The sequence below is a fragment of the Chelonoidis abingdonii genome, chromosome 14 (genome assembly GCF_003597395.2).
Source record: "Chelonoidis abingdonii isolate Lonesome George chromosome 14, CheloAbing_2.0, whole genome shotgun sequence".
NCBI lineage: Eukaryota > Metazoa > Chordata > Testudines > Testudinidae > Chelonoidis > Chelonoidis abingdonii.
Window position 1 is genome coordinate 15,358,415 of NC_133782.1, and position 22,443 is coordinate 15,380,857.

Here is a 22,443-nt window from a genome sequence, read left to right on the forward strand (position 1 = left end):
TGATAAATCGCAATGCATTATTGATAATCATAATTACTCTGACATGCGCATTCCGCCCAAGGGGGGGTAATTTCCCAACTCTAGGAATTTGTTGTGAAGAAGAAAATAATTGCTACTATTTTGCTCCCGATGCTTGTGCACCATGTCGAGACGCAAGCAGGCGAAACCCCAGCACATCAACTCCGAGGAGGAGCCCCCAGATGCTGCAAGTGGTAAGGCGCAAAGTAAGAGACGGGAGGCTCGCCAATTACCAACTTTAATTGATGTGCAAAGAAATTAGCCAAGGAATAAGGGGTTTTGTGTGGGTGCGTGTGTGGCTTTTTCTGTCCCCCCCCCCCCCCCACTGACTCGGCCAACTGACCCCACATGACACTCTGTTTGCCATTTTTCCATAATTGCCCCTCCCCCCTCCCCAAAACCCCAGCCCTACTATTCTTCAATCACTGTTCGACTGATATCGGGCCTGATCCTTCTTTTTCTTCTGGATCGCAACGGGATTTTTTTCCCCCTTCCCCTTAAAACTGTCCAGTGGCTCTGCCCAGAGCTCCAGCCCCATGGCTGCTCGGTGCTGACCGCTCGGCTCGCAGCAGAAATCTCTCTGTGTGTTGCTCTGCCGTCCCTGTCGGGTGTGTGTGAGAGCATTGCCTCCCCATACCCCTTAAAGTTTAACGTGTGCTGGCTCTGGAGGGGGATCCGGGCTCTCTCCCTTGTCTCGCGCCAGGGGAGCAAGATGCAGCCAGTTTTGTTGTAGCCTAATGCAAAGTGAACCCCCAAATCCTTCCCAGCCGGAAAGGATTGGGGGGGAGGGATGGCGTAGGGGGGAGATAGAGAAAGGAGTTGCAAGCCATCTCTTTAGCGCAGGCATGGGGCGAGGCTTTAGTTTTGTTTTCTCTGCATCTATTTTTTTTTTGGTGGGGATTTCTGGAAAAAAAAAAAACTGTTTTGGCTAGTTTGGTTGGAGATCACAATCGCCCTGGACCTTTTGTAGCCTGACCTCCAGCCATCTTTGATTTCCGACTTCCTAAAATAACTCTGGTGAGCTAATGTGGTGTGTGCGCGCGTGTGTGTTGTATTTGGGTGGTGTGGGGCTTTTAATATCGGGAACCACTCTTAGATGCTCTGGAGCTTTGTAGCTTAAAGGGGAAAGAAAAATACATGTGCAGTGAAGTTATCACTGATCTGTGGGAGCGGGATGCGCAGAGGGGGCAATCCGGAGAGGAGGGGGGGATTGATCCCCTAGTATAAGTGCGGTTAGTTTGCCACTAGAAACGAATTGGGCAGCGTTATAATTCCTGGATCTCGTATGAAAGTTTAATCGATACTAGGCAGCATCTTCTCAGATGTTCCCAGGGTTTTTCTGTTGGCGCATCGCTGAACTGGGGAGAACTTATAGACTACTACATGGGCCGATTCCTTCAATGTTAATTCTCAGTTTCAATTTCAGCCTACACTTTAAAAAAAAATCGGTGTGGCTCTAATGCCACTCATCCCATAATTTCTATTGACGGACTGGATATTAACCTCTGCAACTTCTTGGGGTTGGTGGTGTTAGAATTGAATTTCCCTGGTTATGCAGATCAACGAATTTCTCTGGTCTCAGTTAGGAATCATCAGTTTCAGTATCCTCCCCAAGAGAGATGAAGGTGGGTTTTGCAAATAGTTCAGATTATTTTGTTGTTGTTAAAACACCAACTGACTCGAGATATTTGGTGTGGGAGGGTCCGCAGGACTTTACTAACCCTAAGCAGCCTGGACTCTGTAATTCTGTGGGTCGGTTTGTATGTCTTTAAAGGTCAAATATTCGAAGAGCTCCCAAAATTCAATGCTTGATCACTTTTCCCCCCCATAGGTAAAAATGATCAATAACAATGTGTATATATAACAGGAACCGCCTATTCCCAAACCGCAGGAGATTCGGGATCTTATTCTCTTTCCTCCTCCCCCCCTCTTTGAGCCGAAATGTCCAATTGTTGGGTCCGGTTAATGGTGACTTAAGAAACAGCAAGCTGGCCAGAAGGCAATAAATCCCATGTTTAATGCATGACTGTTTTCCTTTGTGCATATGGTTAGGCTGGGGGGATGGAGGTGATGTTTCCACATGTAAATCTCTGCCCACTGCTGGAGAGTCACCTCCGGGGGCTGTGCTGAAACAAAAGGGTTAATAACTCTCCTGAAGCTGCAGAGTTACTCCAGAGGGGGTGGGGGAGGGAGAAGAGAGGGATTTTTCTCATCCTTTATAGTAACAGGTATCGGGGTATGTTTGGGGTTTTTTTTAATGATTTTGCACGTTCTAGAAGGACAGCAATTTAAAGCACAATCTTTGGAACCTGCCTGGTGGGTGTGCATGTCTGTCTATTACAGGGGTAGGCAACCTATGGCACGTGTGCCAAAGGTGGCACACAAGCTGTGTGTTTTGTTTGTTTTGTTTTTCAGTGGCACTCACATTTCCCGGGTCCTGGCCACTTCATTTAAAATTAAATTTTAATTTAATTTTAAATGAAGCTTCTTAAACATTTAAAAAACCTTATTTACTTTGCATACAACAATAGTTTGGTTTTATGTCCTAGACTTATAGAAAGAGACATTTTATCGTTTTTAGAAGGTATTACTGGCAGGGGAAACCTTAAATTAGAGTGAATAAATGAAGACTGGGCACACCACTTCTGAAAGGTTGCTGACCCCTGGGCTATGAAATAACCAAGATTGAGGTGGAGTGTTTTGTTTTGCTTTGAATCCTTGTAGAGTCCTAACCTTTATGTTTTGGCTCCCTTACCTCAGGTTCGACGACCATTTTTTGGGGGAAGGGGTGCTTGTCAATCGGTAACAGACAAAATTAGCCAGAGATCCACAACCTAGCGCATTGCTTGACTTTAATTTATTGGGGAACTTTCTTTGCTTTCTTGCGCCACCCAGGGGTCACTGGCAGTACTAGGCGAGCCATAAAGAAAACTTTGTACATTTTCCCCAAAGGTCTCTTGAAGTTGGAAGGTAGCTTCCCCTTCGCCCATAGACGCATAACATGGTGCTCAGGGCTGGGAATTACCGCTCCTGCTTTTGAAGGACTTGTGGACAGACGAGTTGCCCCCTCCCCCCAGTGCCCCGCCCAAACTTTGTATTATTCAGGAGCCCTGCTGGTGAATCTCTGCGCAGATTTCCCTCTCTTCTTCACCTTCCTCTCACCCCCCGCAGAATGGGGCTAGTTAGCTCTGGCTCAGGATCAGGCTGGGCGGCCACCTGACGGTTGTTGCTCTTTCTCCACTCCTACAGTACCAGCTTGGAACAAAGTGCTAGAAACCGTTGCAGAAATCTCTCCGCTGCTGTTCGTGATAACGATCAGAAAAAGTGGGTGGGAGTTAAACCATCTCTGTGAACCCCTTAGGTAAATAAAACAGTCTTGACACAATTTAAAAAAAAATAAATCTGGTCTCAGGATTAACCATAGTTTCTCTCTCCTCTTCAGAATAATCTAGGTATTCTCCGACATAGGTGTGTCCATAAATACCAAGGGATGAAGCTCCATAACAAAGTTAAAATTCCAGCCAGATTGCCTGAGAAATGATCAAATGTATGCATAATTGCAATAATAAAATCAAGCCCTTATCTCTCTTTTGCAAGAGAACATTTGCAAAGCAATTTGAGACCCACCTCTGAGAACAATGCAGTGTGCTAGAAAATGGTTTTGCTAACCTGGTGATCGATTAACAGGTCAAAAAAATCAGCAGGTGGTCACTTGAGAATAATACCACATACTGAAAATTAGCATTTTCACAAAAGAGTTTAAAATGCCCATTGTACTGGATTACAGCCATTGAAGTGTAGGCTTCTTAAAATGCAGTATATGACTCTTAAATTAAAAAAAAAAAAATTTCCAGGCTAAGAACTGAATTTGTAGACTGTATTTGGGCATCCATTCAAATTGGGACCCCAACAATTGAGTTCTCTAATAAGCATTAAAATATATTTTCTCAGCTCACGCTGCTATCAAGGAGGTATTCCTAGTTGTAGCTTCTCAAAACAGTGAGTTGCATGCAGTAAACGGTTGGTTAATGAGCCCTTAAAAATGTGAGCCCGAGTCCAGACCTTCTTGTGCAAACATGATTTATGCTACAAAAGTTGTCCACTGAGTCAGTGTGAGGTGCTCAGAGGCCGGTCAGGTTATATTTGAGGGCAATATTATTGTATCAACAGTGCGGCCCAACTTGAGAATTGAACACGCCTTCAGTGGCCCATTGCTGCGGGTTAAATTAACAGCTAGTTAGTGCTGTTTGAATTTAACAAAGCTCGAGGCTGGTTCACTCATCATTGCTGCACCTAGGGATGACTCTATTCGCTGTGGGGTGTGCTAGTGCTGGCTAATCTTTGCAGAGCTGTACATTGTAGCCATTGGGTGAAGCATGTAAGGCAGGCAGCCTGACTGGAAGGAGGGAAATGTCTTGCTTGTTTTTTCCCTTTTACGTAAGTGAAACATTATATTAGTTGTACTGATCAAGTCCTCTTGCTAAACCCTGCAGCATGTGACGTTTTGACAGAGCTGCTGCTCTAACCTTTGCCTCCTCCTGCCTGCTGTGGGTGGTAAGTTGATGTCACGCTTACAATTAGGACTCTCATGAAATTGACCTTGGCAGCGGGGTTTGCGCCGTTTAGCTTGGTCTTAAACACTGTACTAGTGTTAAGTGTGGTCCAGGGCTGCCTTGTTTATGGGCGAAGGACTTGCTGGTGGAAGTAATTGAGCGCTGAGGAAGAAACAGTGGTGGGTCAGGTAGAGCAAAAGATTTTCCTCCACTCTGAGATATTGCAGCCAGGCAGGCTTCATTGGCTTTTGGAGTCTGCTGTTCTGCTCTTTCCGCACTGGGAAAATTAAATAACTAGATGTTGCAGTGACTCTCTCTCTGTGTCTGTCTTAAACGTGGGTTCAAAAATGTTCTTCGCTCCGAAACCCAAGAATTTGGGTTTATCTGCAACTTGTAATCTAAAATGTTAGTAGCTTTTGTAGCCTATTTTAACCACTGCACTTTTCGACCTCTGTTTTTATTTTTTTATTTTTTTTACAGATTTAAAAGTTTATTAGAAAATATATAAATAAAGATGATACAGAGAGTTTGAGGTGTCAGTCATTAGTCATCGGGGGCAACATACAGAGTAGGGGGGGATGCTGGAATTTGGTTATGGTTCAGCATATAATACATACAGTCTGTAATGTCCCCAATGCGGGGTGTACCGTGGGTGGGGTCAAGAAATAGTAGGGGAGCAGTGAGGGTACATCGCTCATATAGTGGGTTACACACAGTCATGAGTATGGGTAAGCGGCCGGGTAATGGGGACAGGGTGCCCCTCACAAGGTGGAATCCAGATTGGTGGGTTCAGGACTCAGGGGATATAGTTTGGTAGGGGGGTTGTAAGGGTTTCCCCCTCCCCCCCCATGGGTGCGTGAAGCCACAACGGCTCACTCCTGGTATTGGCGGTGGCCGGTGTTAACATAGTTTTGAGGCAGATGGTAACCTACTTATTTACATGTCCTTAGGGAATGATTAATTTTGTTAGTCGTTCTTCCAGCCAGCAATAACTAATGAATTTTAGTTGCATGTTTGTTAGTCGCTACTGCTGTTTTACATTGCAGTCTCTTGTTCTGGAGAAAGTAGAAGGTTTTTGTAATTTTTGATCGAGCTAAACTGCCTTCCTGGCTCCAGAAATGGATATTGTTTTCAGTGCAATACATGAGTGCCCTCCACTGTTCGGCCTTTTAAGCTCAGTTGTTAATAGCAGCATCAGAACATGTGTTTGCTAAAGCTTTCAGTTTTGAGCCTCAGCAGGTAACTGCAGACATTTTAAAGGGGTTTGTCATGGCATTCAGCAACGTTGTTTTTAAAGCCCTTTGAAACTACACCAGAAGGTTAATCATGCAAGGACATGGAATTTAGAGATCTAGTCTTGAAACTTTTTTAAGAGTTGCTATCTCTGTTTTTACAAAATCGTATTTTTATGTGAGGATAGCTAGAGTCTTAAATTTGTCTGAATGATTTGGAAATGTAAGATTTTTCAAAGCAATTTTTATGGAACTTTAATATATTCTGGGTTAACATAAGTACTCTTAAAGGATTGTTGTTAGCAAGGTTAGATTAAATCTTTGGAAGACACTTAGTTTATAGGTTGTGAATTATCATGAGGCAGAACAAGTCTCGTCTGCCTATTCTTGGGTAGGAACTGAATTCTGTTGTGATAGATTTAATTACATTGTCTGCCGTCATTATTGGAAACTTCAAATGTTTTAAAATAAAACACCTTCATTTCTTAAAATTGAGAAGAGAGCCAAACTTATTTACTAAAGCAGACGGATCTTGGTAGTTAGCTGTTTTGACATGTTTATTCAATCCTATTTTTCTTTGCAGTGCTTGTGACTTTTTTTTTTTTTTTTTTTTTTTTTTTTTTTTTCCCCCGATGGGCTTAGAATGGCACACTTTGAGTTTGTTGCAGACATTGCTAGACTTGGGAACAAAGTATCTAGTCTAATTTTTTTTAAATGCCAGTTGAGACCTTCAAAACTAGAAATTACTAAACTGATTATCAGAAATGATTAATTTTAAATAGCAAGTAAGAAAAGGATGTATGATTATACTAACAGTGATTATTGGGAAAGTGACTGAGAATAGATAAACTGATCAAATTTCTGTAAATGAAGAAACCTCACTGGGTATTAACTTCAGTTACTGTGAAGTAGACACTTTAAAATATGTGTGGGTGGTTTTTTTGTTTTTGTGTCTAGTTTTCATGGTCTCTGACCAACCCACCCTCCTCATCTCTTTCTTCCTTTCAATAGCTCCCCACTAAATCAAATTAAATCCGGTAAAAGGTGTCGGGTCTTTTATTGTCTTTAGGAAACTTTTTTTTTTTTTTTAAACTTAAATTTGAGTCTAAAGATTTCATCAGACCTTATCGTAAATTACCACTTTATCCTACACAATAGTGGACTCTTTCTCCCCCCCAAATCCATTTGGCAGTGATTGAATCTAAAACCCCTGCTGGGTTTACTGCATTCTTCTAACTTATTGTATAACTAGATGCTGAGAGATAACATTCCTGAAATTCGGAGGGAGGGGGGAGAAATAGAAAACAGAGGTTCGATCCCTGTGAAGCATTTTTGAGGGGCTAACTTAAGTGCATGAGTAACTGTTCTAACAGAACTCCCTTGCTACTTGATAAATACTGTTCCAGTATTTGGACAGAGTTCTCCACAGATGTAGACATGCATGGGGAGCTTTCTTTGCACAGAAGTAATCTTGCATTTTGTTTTAAGATTTCAGTATGTGTCACTGATAACTGTTTCTAGGGTGGGTAGGTAGAGCAAGGCGCATGTTGTTTTGGTAAATAAGGTGGTCTGATTGCAATCACTTGAGTGTTCCTACAAGACAGGGAAGACGAGGTGGCAGCTAGAAATCAAAATGAGGATCTCTGGTGAATCTTTTTTGTTTACAAAAAAAAATCAGGATAGTTTTTACCCCCTTGTCTCTGTCTAGGATCTCAAATGTTTGTGGTGGTGTAGCCATGTTGATTCCAGGATAATAGAGAAGATGAGGGAGGTAATATCTTTTATTGGACTAACTTCTGTTGGTGTTCAACTGTTTTACCACTATTGAATGCACCATTGTCACTGTGTCGTCCCAGGATACACACTACTTTCAAAAGACAAGCCTGGGAGCTTAAATTCATAACTTTGCTAAATATTAAAAAACATGGACTGAATAGAGACACTGGATTGTTGTAATAAACCATAAATCTATAATCCATTAACACCCCACCTTCTTCCTCTCTGTGACTGGAGGGGTGTTTAATGGGTCACTTTACCATAAATCGTCCCTTGAAATGTGTTAACTACTTATGCTAAACAATCTTACACCTTGCATTTAGCAGTGACATTTAGCCTGAGGCCATGGCTACACTGTTACAGCGCTGCAACTTTCTCGCTCAGAGGTGTGAAAAAAACACCCCCCTGAGCGCTGTGCAAGATACAGCGCTGTAAAGCGTCAGTGTAAATAGTGCCCGAGGCTCCCAGCGCTGCAAGCTAAACCCCATGAGGATGTGGAGTACCTGCAGCGCTTCTCCCAGCGCTAGTGCTGCGACTACACTCACAATTCAAATTCAAACCAAGTTTAGAGTGTAGCCATACCCTCAGTAAGGGCTTGTGAAAACGAGTCTAGTGCTTTCACCCAAATAAATCTGTTAGTCTTTGTTGTTTTTGTGGATACAGACTAACATGGCTATACTTGACACCATGGAAAGTCTTTGTTTGGTAAAGACACTGTGGGCTAGTCTACACTGGCAACACTAAAGTGCTGCTGCATCAGCGCTTTAACATAGCTTATGTGGTTGCAGCGCTCTTAAAATAAATAAATAAAATAAAAAATAAAAACCAACTACTCTTATGAGGGGCTTAGCTATTGGCTCTGGGAGCACAGCTTTACAGCGCTGAAACCTGCTGCGCTCAGGGAGGTGTTTTTTCGCACCCCTGAGCAAGAAAGTTCCAGTGCTGTAAGTTGCCAGTGTAGACAAGCCTTATTACGCTGACCTCCTGTTGGTGCAGTTTATCCACCTCACCTGAGAGGCAGTAGCTATACTGATGGTCTCCTGGCACACAGTAAGTCCTCACTTAGTTATCCTAGTTAACATTGTTTTGTTAGGTTGCTGATCTATTAGAGAACATACTCATTTAAAGTCACCTTATGTTCCATTATAAGATCGTTTGGCTTGCCCTGCTCCCCCTAGTGTTCCAGCCAGGGAGTGGGGTTGGGGCATGGGGGTTTGCCCTGCTCTGCCTAGCGTCCCGGCCGGGGACTCCACTTCCTGGCAGGTGCGCTGGGCGGGCAGAATGGGTCAAACCCTGCTACACCCCTGCCTCAACCAAGCTTCACAAACATCATTAGTGAGTACAGTATTAAATTGTTTAAAATTATTTAAAATTTGGTACTGTATATGTGTGTAATCTCTTTTTGTCTGCTGAAAAATCTCCCTGGAACCTAACCCTTCCTATTTACATGAATTTGATTTGTTTAGCATCATTTTGCTTAAAGTAGCACTTTTCAGGAATATAACTACAATATTAGGTGAGGAGTTACTGTAGTGCTGTGTACACTGGAAGGTAGGTTGGTATAACTATGGTTTTGTCTACACTGGCAAGTGAAAGACTTGTTATGTTGTTAACAGTGTGTTGTTGTTTGGTTTTTTTTGTTTTTTTTTTTAAACAAACTAAAAAAACCCTACATACACACCTGAAAAACAAAAGTTTCGTTGACAACAAGCACCGGGGTGAACAGCTGGCTTGTTGGGGATGGAAGTTTTTTGTCAGTAGGAGAGCTCTCTCCTGCTGACAAACTGCAGGTATGCTGCACTGCACCTTTAGCAGCATGGTTGAAGGTGCACAGTGTAGACACAGCCTTATGTCTTTCAGGGGGGTAGGGTGTTCTGTTGTTGTTTTGTTTTTAAATCACACCCCAGTGTGATGTACATCTGGCCTAAGGGCATGTCTACACTGGCAATTAACAGCACTGCAACATTCTTGCTTAGGACTGTGAAAAAACACCCCCTTGAGTACAAAAATTGCTGCACTGTGAAGCACCAATGAAAATAGTGCCCCAATGCTGGGAGCTGTGCTCCTCATGGAGGGTGAGTGGGTGGGTTATTTTTTGTTTGTTTGCTTAGTTTTTTTAAGTGTTGGGAGGGCGCTTGCCCAGCGCTGCACTGCGACCACACAAGGCACACTTGCTTTAGTATCGCCAGTGTAGACTAGCCCAAAGGTTCCCAGACGTGGAGAAGAGCTTTGTGTGCGCTCAAAAGCTGGTCTCTCTCTGACCAACAGAAGTTGTCCAAAAAAAGACATGACATCACGCAACTTGCCAGTATTGATTCATTTATACTCAACCCTCTGCCTCTGTGAGGCAGAGAAATAATCTCAGGGTACGTCTACACTGCACGATTATTTCGAATTAGCTTAAACCGATATTACAAAACAGATCTAATAAAATCGGTTTAGCGCGTCCACAGTGGGGGATCACGAATCGTTGTTGCGTCATGGTCCAAAGCTACCATCAATTTCAGGAGCGGTGCACTGTGGGTAGCTGTTCCTCAGCTATCCATAGTTCCACTTCGGGTTGAGAGCACAGTGCCTGATGGGGCAGAAAACATTGCCCAGGTGGTGCTGGGTACAGCTCACCCCTCCTTTGTGAAGGCAGCGAGAACCTTTGGCGTATTTTCCGGAGTGGCATTGAGCAAACGATAGACAGCATATGGACCCTGAGATCACAAACAGTATCTGACGTTGTCAACACCTCGCGTATCTCTGCAGCAGATTCAGTCACGAGGTGACATTTAAGTACTCAAGGATTATTTATTTACTTCCTTTCACATGCTGGGGGGGGGGGGGAGGAGAGACTGGAGGCTGTTCGTGAACCACGCAAGACACTGTGCATTAAGCTACAGACATGGGCGCTCAGCCAAAAATGCAATAGTTTTCAGAGACTGCTGTGGAGACTGGTAGCTGTAGTCCTCATTACCCCTCCTCCTCCATGACATCCGTTGAGTCTCTGGCTTCCCGTTAAGTTGTCACGCACCGCTGTGTATCTGAGTTTATTTTCAAACGCTTTGGCATTTCCTGTTCTTTAACGAGCTCTGATAAAACAGATTTGTCTACAATACAGCGATCAGATTAGTATTCCGTAAGGTTCAATGCAGGAGTACTTTTGCTTTGAACTGCATCGCACAGTGTGATAGATAGTGGAACGTGAAGCAAGAATGTCATTTCTAAGGTCTCGGGTTTTCCTGTTTACCGGATCCGCATCAAGTTCGGATTGCAGACCAGAGCGGTCAGTGGTGCACTGTGGGATACCTCTAGGAGGCAATAATGTCGATTCCGTCCACACGAACCTAATCCGAGTTATCACTTTCGAATTTAGCGCTACCCTCTCGTCTGGGAGAGTTCCGAATGATTTAATGAGCGTTTAACTCGATATTAATGACGACGTCGTGTGAACGGTACAGGTTAAATCGGTATACCGGCATTAAACGATTTAAAGTCGCAGTGTAGACTGGCCTCAGTTTCCATTAGGAGGGGAGGGGATGGCGGGGCGGGGCGGGGCGGGGGAGACGTGGAGTAAAGGGGGCTGTGCTTCACTATTTTTCCCAGGGTTACACAGGAGTCTATATTGGGAATTGAATTCAGATCTTCTGAGACCAGTGAATGTGAGGTTGTCAAAAATAGGGAAACAAATGTACAATATGGGACAACAAGAATATCAGATGGCTACAGGTATCTTTCTAAACCAGTAGAGTTAAATCAGTACAACTATGAGGCCTTTTTGGGGCAGGGGGGTGAGGTGTTCTGTTTTTGTTTGAAGGCAGAACAAAAATCTCACTGCCTTAATCCCAAATTTGCAAGTATTTTGACCTGCAACTTTGTGGGTTATGTATCGGATGGGAGTGAGTTCATTCTTGTGAAACTTTGAGCCTAAAAAGCCTTTTGAGTCAGCATGCACCTTAGTTCCAGGCAAGGAACTAGTTTTTTTTTCTTTGTTAAAAGAAAAATTAAAAAAAAAAAAATCTCAATTTTACTCTCCCTCATCATAAGGTAGAACTAAACACCCACTTTATGGAGTTCTAAAATTTCCATGTTTGACCTCAGTTGGTCCCTTTCTGTTGACTGAGACCTGAATCAAGTTGAGTCTCCTACTATTTTAGGAGACTTCTATTTCTGAGTGAAATTTTTTTCAATGGAAAAATGGGTTTTTGGCTACAGTGGCTTATTCTTATTTTGCAGTGCTGATTGTATGTATTGGGTGCATCACTGAAAGCTGGTCCCCGTGATCTAGCACTTTACCTTTTGCTTAGGGGCCCTGCCTGGCTATATATCACTAGGCTTAAAAACTGATTTAGAGAGTTGCAGTGTGTGTGGGAGGAGGGGGGGAGGGAGGGATGCTTTTTGTGGTGGTTTGTATTTTTATTTCTTTTTGAGGGGAGGCTCTGTGTTGTGTATTTCAGGGCAGGTCTACACTTAATGCTGCATCAATGCAGCTGCATTGATGCAATTGTGTGGCTGTACTCTTTAAATGAAGACACTCCTATGCTAACAGGAACTCTTTTCCCCAGCTTAGTTAATCCACCTCCTGGAGAGGCAGTAGCTATTTTTCCTGTTAACATAGTGCTGTCTAGATCAGGGATAGGCAACCTATGGCGCTGCGGCACGTGAGCTGATTTTCAGTGGCACTCTCACTGCCCAGGTCCTGGCCACTGGTGCGGGGGGATCTGCATTTTAATTTAATTGAAGCTTCTTAAATATTTTAAAAATCTTATTTACTTGACATACAACAATAGTTTAGTTATATATTATAGACTTATAGAAAGAGACCTTCTAAAAACGTTAATGTATTACTGGCGCACCAAACCTTAAATTAGAGTGAATAAATGAAGACTCGGCACACCACTTCTGAAAGGTTGCCGACCCCTGGTCTAGATGGAGGATTAGGTTGGTAATAACTGTCACTCAGGGATGTGGATTTTTCACACCCTGAAGGGACATTATTATACCAATGTAGGTCTGTAGTGTAGACCTGGCCTCAGTGTGTGTTGTGCATTTCTGCTAATCAGAAATGAAAGGCTGAAAGGCACCCAAGAGGTCCCCTTCTAGTCTGTACACCCCTTCAGCCCCCTTACACTGAGGCACATATTACTTTAGTTGCTCTTATACAGGCCTTGTTTCGGTATTTATTGTAAGGCCGAGATTCATTCTCTCTCTCTCTCTCTACTATAATGTTGCTGTGAATTTTTCTTAACCTGACCTAGCTTAAGGAAACTCCTTCAAAGCCTTTCATTTTTGGGCAACTACAAATTTCAACACTAAACACTTTTTTGCATTTTCGTTGCTGAGAAAAGCATTGTGTGTGAGAAGGACTGTTACTCGAGCCAAATGTTAACGTTTGCCATATCCTCCCCCATGAAATTATTCTGGCCCAATCTTTATACACTCACCTGAGTTGTAGGTGTAAAAATGTCTGTCCATGCAAATCCTCTACTTGCATGCACAAGATGCACGCTGTGCAGCTTGGTAACATATCTCTAATATAGGGGCTGTAATTATTTTGTAGTTGAACCCTTTTTAAAGTAAGCTGGAAAATTAAGCTTATCAACGGTCTCTGATGATGATAACCATTTGCTCTATAGTCTAATTACTAAAATGGAGCATCCAATACTACTGAAATAACTCAGCTCCCTGGGTTATTGGCATTATTGGACCTGATCTTGTGAGGGGCTGAACACCCTGAACTCCCACTGAAGCCATAGTGTCAGGCCTCCACACCATTGACCTATAAAGATGGAACTCAAACAAAGTGCCTCTGTGATCAAAGGGTCACACCATGTGTGGCCAGAGGGCACTTTATAGTTTCCTGGAAGAAGATAGAATGTCTTGAATGCTGTGTGTATAGGTGGTAGCAGGAAAGGGGAACTCGTTAATGAATAAAATAGGGCTGCAGCCTTCTGAGGTGAAAACACAACTGATGGACGTATACGATTAATGTGGGATCTCTTGTTAAAGTTGGGATAATAAACGTGACATAACTCATCAATGGTGAGTTGATGATGAGTGGCTCCTGGGTGTCCACTGACCTAAGGAGCTTAAGGCTCTAAATCAGAGTCATTTGGATGAGTATTAACACCTTTTTCAGACCATGGTAAAAATTTCCTCTCAAATCTTTCTGCAGAATTTTTAAAACTCTACGTAGTTCGGAGGGGAGGGGAACCAGAAAAGTCTGGAAAAACAAGAACATTCCTCTTCAGCTTTTGGCACATTGAAGGGGGAAGTGGTTACACTTGGGTTCTTGTCTAATTTACAAAACATAATCTTTCTGCTTCCTGCTCCCCACAGACTGTGTCTGACAGGCGATTTACAAAACATAATCTTTCTGCTTCCTGCTCCCCACAGACTGTGTCTGACAGGCGAGTGCTGTTGCCTAAATCCCAAAGTGAAGGTAGTTCACAGTAAAATGCTTATCTTGCAACCCACCTTGTACAGAGACAGGGTGGGAAAAGAGCTCTGTCTAGCTCAAAAGCTTGTCTCTTTCACCAACAGAAGTTTGTCCAATAGACAATATTACCTTCCCACTTTGTGCCTCCAATATCCTGGGATCAACACGGCTGCAACTACACTGCATATAGCAAATATCCTGACAGTTGTCGTAAAAGTCAAGATTTTGGTGACATTGAACACTCATCTTGTCTTGCCAATGTTCTGAGACCAGCATATTTGCAACAACACTGCAAATCCATCTTGTAGTGAGTTGCCCACTGTCATGGTATAATTCCCCACTCTGAACCTTAGCGTCCAAGAGATGGGGTACCAGCATGAATTCCTCTAAGCTTGATTACCAGCTTAGAACCTGTAGCACTGCCACCAACCAGGAATTCCAGTGCCTGGTACACTCTGGTCCCCCAAAACCTTGCCACTGGAACCCCAAGACCCAGACCCTCTGGATCTAACACAAGGAAAGAAAATCCTTTCCCCACGTTTGCTCTCCAGGCTTCCCTCCCAGGAAGATCATGGTGATTCAAACTCCTTGAATCTTTAAACAGAGAGGAAATTCACCTTCCCCCCCCTTCTCTTTCCCCTCCCAGACTTTCCTGAGAGAGAGAGTAATCCTGACACAGAGAGAAATTAGCCTCTCTCTCCCCCTTCCCTTCTTTCTCCCACCAATCACTGGTGAATCCAGACCCTGGGTTCACCAGAAAGAAAAAACAATCAGGTTCTTAACAAAGAAACTTTTTTTAATTAAAGAGAGAAAAAACAGTAAAAATTTTTTATCTCTTTGTTAAATTTAAAATGGAATTAGGTACAGGTTTTTTCAGTGCTAGACAGGCATGCGAATACCCTCCGCAGCCGTAAGGACAAAAAATACCAAGAAAGTAAAAATCCTTCAGCCAAAAAATACAAATTTGAACTCCTTTCACCAAATGCACATTTGCAAATAAAGAAAACAAACATAAGCCTAACTCTCTTTATCTATCTAGTACTCACTATTTTGAACTTCTAAGAGCCTGTATCAGGGAGATTGGAGAGAAACCTGGTTGCACGTCTGGTCCCTCTGAGCCCCCAGAGTGAACAACAACCAAATTCTAATAGCACATGCAGAAACTTCCCTCCCTCAAGATTTGAAAGTATCCTGTCTCCTGATTGGTTCTCTGGTCAGGTGACAGCCAGGCTTACTCAACTTGTTAACCCTTTACAGTCAAAGAGATATAAAGTACTTCTGTGCTATTAACTTTATCTGTTTATGACACCCACTCTAGAGACTCTAAGTGCTAAATTAACAGTTTTGACACAGACAATTAATTATTATACTTCCCCTTTCTATTAAGGTTTGGCCACCCCTGGCCTACGCTCTCTGATCCTCCGATGTCCGAGAGCCAGGTGCACCTGCTCCAGGCTTCTGCTCTGCAGTAGGGTTGTGGGGCTCAGGGCTTCAGCCCTGTGGGAAGTATCTGCTGGTGCTCAGCGTTTCAACAAGAGCAAGGCAGAAGCCCTGAGCTCCAGCAGATACCTCCTGGAGGGCAGAAACCCCTAGCCCCCTCCCCGCTGGGCAGAAGCATCTACCCCAGGCATAGGCAATCTATGGCATGCATGCAGAAGGCAGCACGTGAGCTGATTTTCAGTGGTGCTCACACTGTTCAGGTCCTGGCCACTGGTCCGGGAGGGCTCTGCATTTTAATTTAATTTTAAATGAAGCGTCTTAAACATTTTAAAAACCTTATTTACTTTACATACAACAATCATTTAATTGTATATTATAGACTTGTAGAAAGAGACCTTCTAAAAATGTTAAAATGTATTACTGGCACGCAAAACCTTAAATCAGAGTGAATAATGAAGACTCGGCACACCACTTCTGAAAGGTTGCCAACCCCTGCCCTAGCCCCACCACCCCACAGCAGGGCAGAAGCCCAGCGCTTGCCCCACAGTCTGGTAGGTGGAGAATGGGAGGGTGATAGGGCAGGCTCTGTGAGCCACACTTTGACTATAAAAGAGCAGTTTGGCAACCCCTGATATATGCTGACTGCTAAAATAGTATATTTTTGCATTTATTTTTTTAAGAAAGTCATTATGCTCTTTCTTAGAACAAGAGGAAGCTTTTAAAGTTGTTCCATGTGAATGTTAAAAATGTAGGCTTTATTAGCCTTTTCCTTTAAAAGTAGGATTACATTAAACTAGTATTCACACACAGGTTTGTCTTGTGTTTATACAGTCTGATTTGCTTGAAGGGAAGTGGTTTCAAAAGTCTTATTAGAAGAGCTGTAATCTACTTAACATGGTTAGTTCTTCTAGTATATGGATTATAACACCATGTTTATTCATTCTATCAACGCTTTTCATAAGATACCTAGTATACTGTAATATGGGAGAATAATTGCAGTTTCATTTGTTTCTATCTGCAGTGGTTTTGTGCTTCAATGGAATCTTTATCAAATGGAAGGCAGTTATGATGTGTGTTAATTCTAGTGATTCATAGCTTCATATGGCTTGCTAGAATTTGGCCATTGACCCTCTAAATAACAACTTAATTATGACTGTTAAATATGAAGTAAACAATCACATATGCCCTCCATCACTGTCTTGCCTTTTGAGTAGTTTAAAAAAAAACTCCTCCAAGCACTTAGTTAGAACACTTATTTCTATTTTTACACGTGTAAAGAGATTGTAGTGAACTAGTTACCTAGTAATTCAAATGGGAAAAACACCATTCCTCTTTCCCTCACAAGCCTGACGGTAGGACAGTATACCACCTTTATAGACAAATGAATAGAGATGTAGTGTGACCTTGAGCAAGCTACAAAGTGAATCAGTACTAGAGCTAGGGATAGGGCTTTGGAATCCTGTCTCCAAGGTTTGCATTTGGTCCATGTGTCTAAGACCCTATTATCTTGCATTTATATCTTTCAAATTCTTGGCTTACCTGCAGCCTTAACCTGGGGAAAATGTACCCATGTTCTAGATCTATGTATACATAGGGAATATTTGACTTTTTTCTATTTTTCTCCCCCCTAGGGAGTCCACAAAACGCCCCAGGTGATGGAGATGATGAAATGAGTTCCAAAAGATGCCGAACAGAGGAAACCAACATCTGTGAGAAATGTTGTGCAGAGTTCTTTGACCTCTCTGAATTTCTTGAGCATAAGAAAAATTGCACTAAAAATCCACCTGTCCTAATCATGAATGATAGTGAAGGAACAATACCCCCTGAAGACTTCCCTGGAGCCTCTACAGAGAGCTTTCCAAATGATCGACAGGATAGCCAGCCAGCCAAGGACAGTCAGACCAAGAGTTGCACTGGCTCTGTGGAGAAGAGAGAGGGGAAAGTTGATACTGAAGTAGTGGGAGGAATGTATCTAAAAACAGAACCTCCTGTTACTCCTGCAACTCATGGGCTAAGCTATTTACCAAAATCCAAAGTGCCAAACACTAATGTGACTTTGCAGACAATACGAGGCACTAAAGTGGCTGTGAATCAGCGTACCTCTGACACCATCTCTTCCTCAGCAGCCAGTTTTAATGCTATTCCAATGATCCTTGAACAGCTTGTGTGCTTGCAGCAGCAGCAACTCCAGCAAATTCAGCTCACAGAGCAAATCCGCATCCAAATTGCCATGATGGCTCCTCATGCCCTACATCCTTCAATAGTAGCTGCTACTGATCCACTAAAAGCTTTGGGTGCTCAGATGTCTCAGCAGCTGTCTGCTGCTGTTGCTTTAATTGGACAAAAAGCTGGAAGCCAAAGCCTATCACTGGAATCCTTGAAGCATGGAAAACTACCTCATTCTAACATAGTCATTCCAACTGCTGGCTCGGTAGCCAGTGGGCTTTCTTCTTCCTTCTCCCTGAAGCCTGAAGCAAACAGAAGCCTCCCAAGTTCTATGTCTCGTTTTCCAAACCCTTTACTACCTCAATCATCTAGCTCGGTCATCTTCCAAAACCCACTCTCTGCAGTTTCTTCAGTGATTGATCCCTCAAAGAAAGGCAAAGGGAAGCCCCCCAATATCAGCGTGTCTGAAAGCAAACCAAATGCTGAGGAACCTTTCTTTAAACATAAGTGCAAGTTCTGTGGCAAGGTCTTCGGCAACGATAGTGCTTTGCAGATACACCTCCGCTCCCACACTGGTGAAAGACCCTACAAGTGTAACATTTGCGGTAACAGATTTACAACCAAAGGAAACCTTAAAGTGCATTTTCAGCGTCATAAAGATAAGTACCCTCACATTAAAATGAATCCCTATCCAGTACCTGAGCATCTGGACAATGTGCCCACTAGCAGTGGAATCCCCTATGGAATGTCTGTACCACTGGATGAGTCTAACCTAATTGTGGACAGCAAGCCTATTCTGACATCACTGCCTACCTCAGTAGGCACTGGCTTGCCTCAGAATATCTCCAATCTAGCATGCATCAAGGAGTCTCTTGCCAGCACATTTTCAAGTGACATGCAGCCAAGGCCTTCTCCAGAAAGTGAAGGTGGTTCTTCCTCATCAGGAGCAGCGAGTCATGAGTCGGGAACTGAGCAGCGCCTGAGCTCACCACAAGCTAGCTGCAGTGTGAGTGTCTTCCATGTAAGCAGAGCAAGTGAGCAAGGTTCAGAAACATCTAAGCTACAGCAATTGGTTGAGAATATTGACAAGTCCACCACAGACCCCAATGAGTGCCTCATCTGTCATAGAGTGCTGAGCTGCCAGAGTTCACTCAAAATGCATTACCGTACTCACACTGGAGAGAGGCCATTCAAGTGTAAAATTTGTGGCCGTGCCTTCTCAACAAAAGGTAACCTTAAGACTCATTATGGTGTCCACCGGGCAAACACCCCCCTAAAGATGCAACATTCCTGTCCAATTTGTCAGAAGAAGTTTACAAATGCAGTTGTATTGCAGCAGCATATTCGCATGCATATGGGGGGACAAATTCCCAATACACCTATGCCGGAAAACACTTGTGATAATACTGATGTGGATCCTACTGTGACCGAGAAGAATGGAGACCTGACTCGCCCAGGTGAGAACATGGAAAGCATAGAAGACATGGAAGAAGACCTAGACTCTCAGGATGGCCCTAGCAGCTCTTTGAAACCACCAATTCCATATGATGCACACTCAGAATCTCCAGGCCCAGCATTTTCAGGGATTGCAGCTCTAGAAAACCAAATGAAAATGGTAAATTCAGCTTTGAACTTGCAACGGCAAAGCAGCCTGAAGTCTAGTGACAATGGCTCGGCAGAAAGTGATGGCATGACGAATGATTCTTCCTCTGTGGCAGGTGATCCAGATTATCAAAATGGCAGGAGTCCTGCCGCTTCTGAATCTGCTTCATTCCAGGCATTGTCCCCAACCAATAGCCAATCTGAAAGCATTAGGTCAAAGTCACCAAGTTTCAACAGTCAGGAAGATGCTGGCATGGGAAATAAAGCTGAGGGCCCTGTAAACCATCTTGCAGAGATGGAAGGGGCTGGCGCTTTGGATCTAACTTATGGCAATATTGGTCGAAAGATCATCAAAGAAGAACCTGGGTTACACTTCCCAAATGGAGAGTATGGTGAGTTACAACCAATAGCTGCACTCCCCATAACTAACACATCCCTCTAGAGGGGAGCTCCTCAGAAGACCAGTGGGAATAAGACACTCATCCTGCTCGTTTGGTTCCTTTTCAAAAGGAACATGGTGCTTGTTGCTCTGCAAGCCACTGAAAATTTCCTTCCTAATTTCAAATTCCCATTTGAAGGTAAAATCATACGCACAGAATGGGCAAGTTTTCAAGTTGTAGCCCTCCTGCTGCCTAGTGATCACACACTCATCCCATCTACTTCAATGGGAGTTGTGCTCAGTATCTTGCATTTTGTCCTAAAGTTATTAGCTCTCTAAACCAGACACTTCAATGCTGATAAACCATGGAACAGACTGTTCAGCACTAGTATATGAAGTGTAAAGCTAGTATAGCGAATGCTGTGTCTGAGCTTTTTGGTTCAGGGAGAAAGTTGTTAAATCCTAAATGCAAAGGAACATATTTGAAGAACCCCAACTCCCTCTTGCCTCAAACAGACAGACAACCCATTAGCACCTATGTGCCTGCAAATTACAGCTTGCATGTTCGCTGGGTGTTGGGTTTATGCACTTTCAAAAATCTGAACCCAATATCTTGCTTCCAAAGTTTAAACAGAGCTGAAACATGTAGTGGTGGTAGCTTAATGTGTGTGTGCTCTTTCTCTTCAGGTCGCAGCAGCATTCATGCTGCTTTTGTCAGGGCTCCACCTGCCCTCATAAAAGTGGAGATGTCTAGTGAGCGTCCTATTAGTGCTAGCCATTTTATTGGCCCACCAACTTTATCACCTGGTGTTCCCCCTCTCCTGGTGCCACGGCCTAAGCTTTGCCGTCCAGCTAAACAGCACATCTGCACTACGTGTGGGAAGAACTTCTCCTCTGCAAGTGCTCTTCAGATTCATGAACGGACCCATACTGGTGAAAAGCCATTTGCATGTACCATCTGTGGGAGAGCCTTTACCACAAAAGGAAACCTGAAGGTAAGCAATTCTTAAAGGGGCTGAGGTATACTGATGCCTGCCTTTGAAATCACCTTCACTAGGAAAGTGTCTTAAACAACCCCTCTAAAATGCTTCTATTTCTTCTAATATAATCATCCAGACTTTAAAGATGACCACTAATAATTTCTCCTGGCCCTCTGGGTGGTCATTTAAGACCGAGTTTGCTATAGTCTCTCAATATGCAAGGATCATACATTCAACTCTCTAGTAGGCCTTGAGATCAGCCTAAATCCACTTAAAAGTTACAGTTCTTTCCCTACAGTTTTTTTTTGTTTTGTTTTGTTTTGTTTTGTTTTGTTTTTTTAAACTGCAACTTCTAACTGCTTTGTTTAGCAACCCTACTTCCAAATGCTCCTGAACCATGGTGTGGGTTTGGGATCTGAATTTAGTAGCTGAAGCCCATATCTAGATGATACCTCAGCATGCAGGGAAAAACCCCTGTTTAAAACACCAAAACTGTATTTGATCTAATTCTTTCAAACCCAACACTTTTAAGCAATGATCATTGTTCACCTTACTGGAACATGTTATAGGCTCCACTATTGCTTGGAGCACACTGAGCGTCCCCTGTTGAAGTGACTGTCACTGGAGCAAAGTTCTGCAACAAACAATGTTCAGGGCTTTCAGTTAAGCACAAAAAATTGCCTGTTGTGCTCCTGCTTGTTATCAGATTATCCATTTGTCTTTTAAGGAACACTTAGCTTCCCCACCCACACTATGGTTTGACACTGTAGAGTTTCAAGACTCTTCTTGTCAGTCTTTGCAGAAGTACTCTATAAGGAGGGGTGAGAGTGGAAAAGGAGAGAGAGAGAGAAAAGAGATGCTTAAACTTAGAAAATAAAATGAAGACTGGGGTGCGGATAGCTGCTTGTTTGTAGGTGGGTGGTCTTTCGGGAGGTTCTGTGTTTGTGCAGTAATATGCTATTTGTGTTTTTCCAACTACACAGGAGTGTGTTAGCTGCTAAAATTCTATTCATGCTAGTCTTTTTGTAAAACCATTTCTGAAGTCCCTGCCTTAATTCAGCACCACTTGGCAATATTCCCTGTAGCCTATTCTTAAGAACCAATGTATCTTAAATTGTGTAGAGGAAAAAATAAACTTTTCCCATGCACTAAGTAACTGACTACTTCTGTTCTTGCTTTCCCTCTTTTTTTTGTTCTACTTCAGGTGAAAGTAAACAAGAACATGTAGGGCATATAAGCCATTCTACAGTAACAAAGATCTAAACAAAGATTTTGCTGTAGTTTGAGTACAAAACTACATAAACATTCCTCTGAATGTTTGGCTTTACTTTATCTTGAGGCTCAGATACCATAGTGCTGGTGAGGTATAAGAACTTGGATAGGCTAGAACAGAAGCTCAGAATTATGATAGCTCTCATCTTCTAACTTCTCCTACCCCCTCTTCTGCAAGGTTCATGTTGGAACTCACATGTGGAATAACTCTGCCAGGCGTGGAAGAAGATTATCCATTGATAATCCCATGGCTCTGTTGGGGAATGATCCAAAGAAGGTATCTGAAATGTTTCCAAAGGATATAGTGCCTCCTTCAGTGAACATTGATCCCACAGGGTGGAACCAGTATGCAGCGGTACTCAGCAATGGCTTGGCAATGAAGACTAATGAGATTTCAGTGATCCAGAGTGGTGGCATACCTTCTCTTCCAGTCACCATTGGGGGTGGTTCTGCAATAAATACTGCAACAGTCTCCAAGATAGATGGGTCCCAGTCTGGAATTAGCTCAGATATGGAGAAAGCTGGTGGTGCTGCTGCAGACAATGTGCCAAAACACCAGTTCCCTCACTTCATGGAGGAAAACAAAATTGCTGTTAGTTAG

General features: G+C 43.1%; 1 protein-coding gene across 1 annotated transcript; it reads left to right on the forward strand.

Annotated features, from left to right (window-relative positions):
- The first annotated feature begins 131 nt into the window (after positions 1-131).
- Positions 132-22,443, forward strand: SALL4 (spalt like transcription factor 4). Its single transcript, XM_075072456.1, has 4 exons — positions 132-224; positions 17,075-19,603; positions 20,278-20,585; positions 22,021-22,443. Exons 1-4 carry the CDS (start codon positions 143-145, stop codon positions 22,441-22,443), a joined length of 3,342 nt encoding a protein of 1,113 aa, XP_074928557.1. The 5' UTR covers positions 132-142.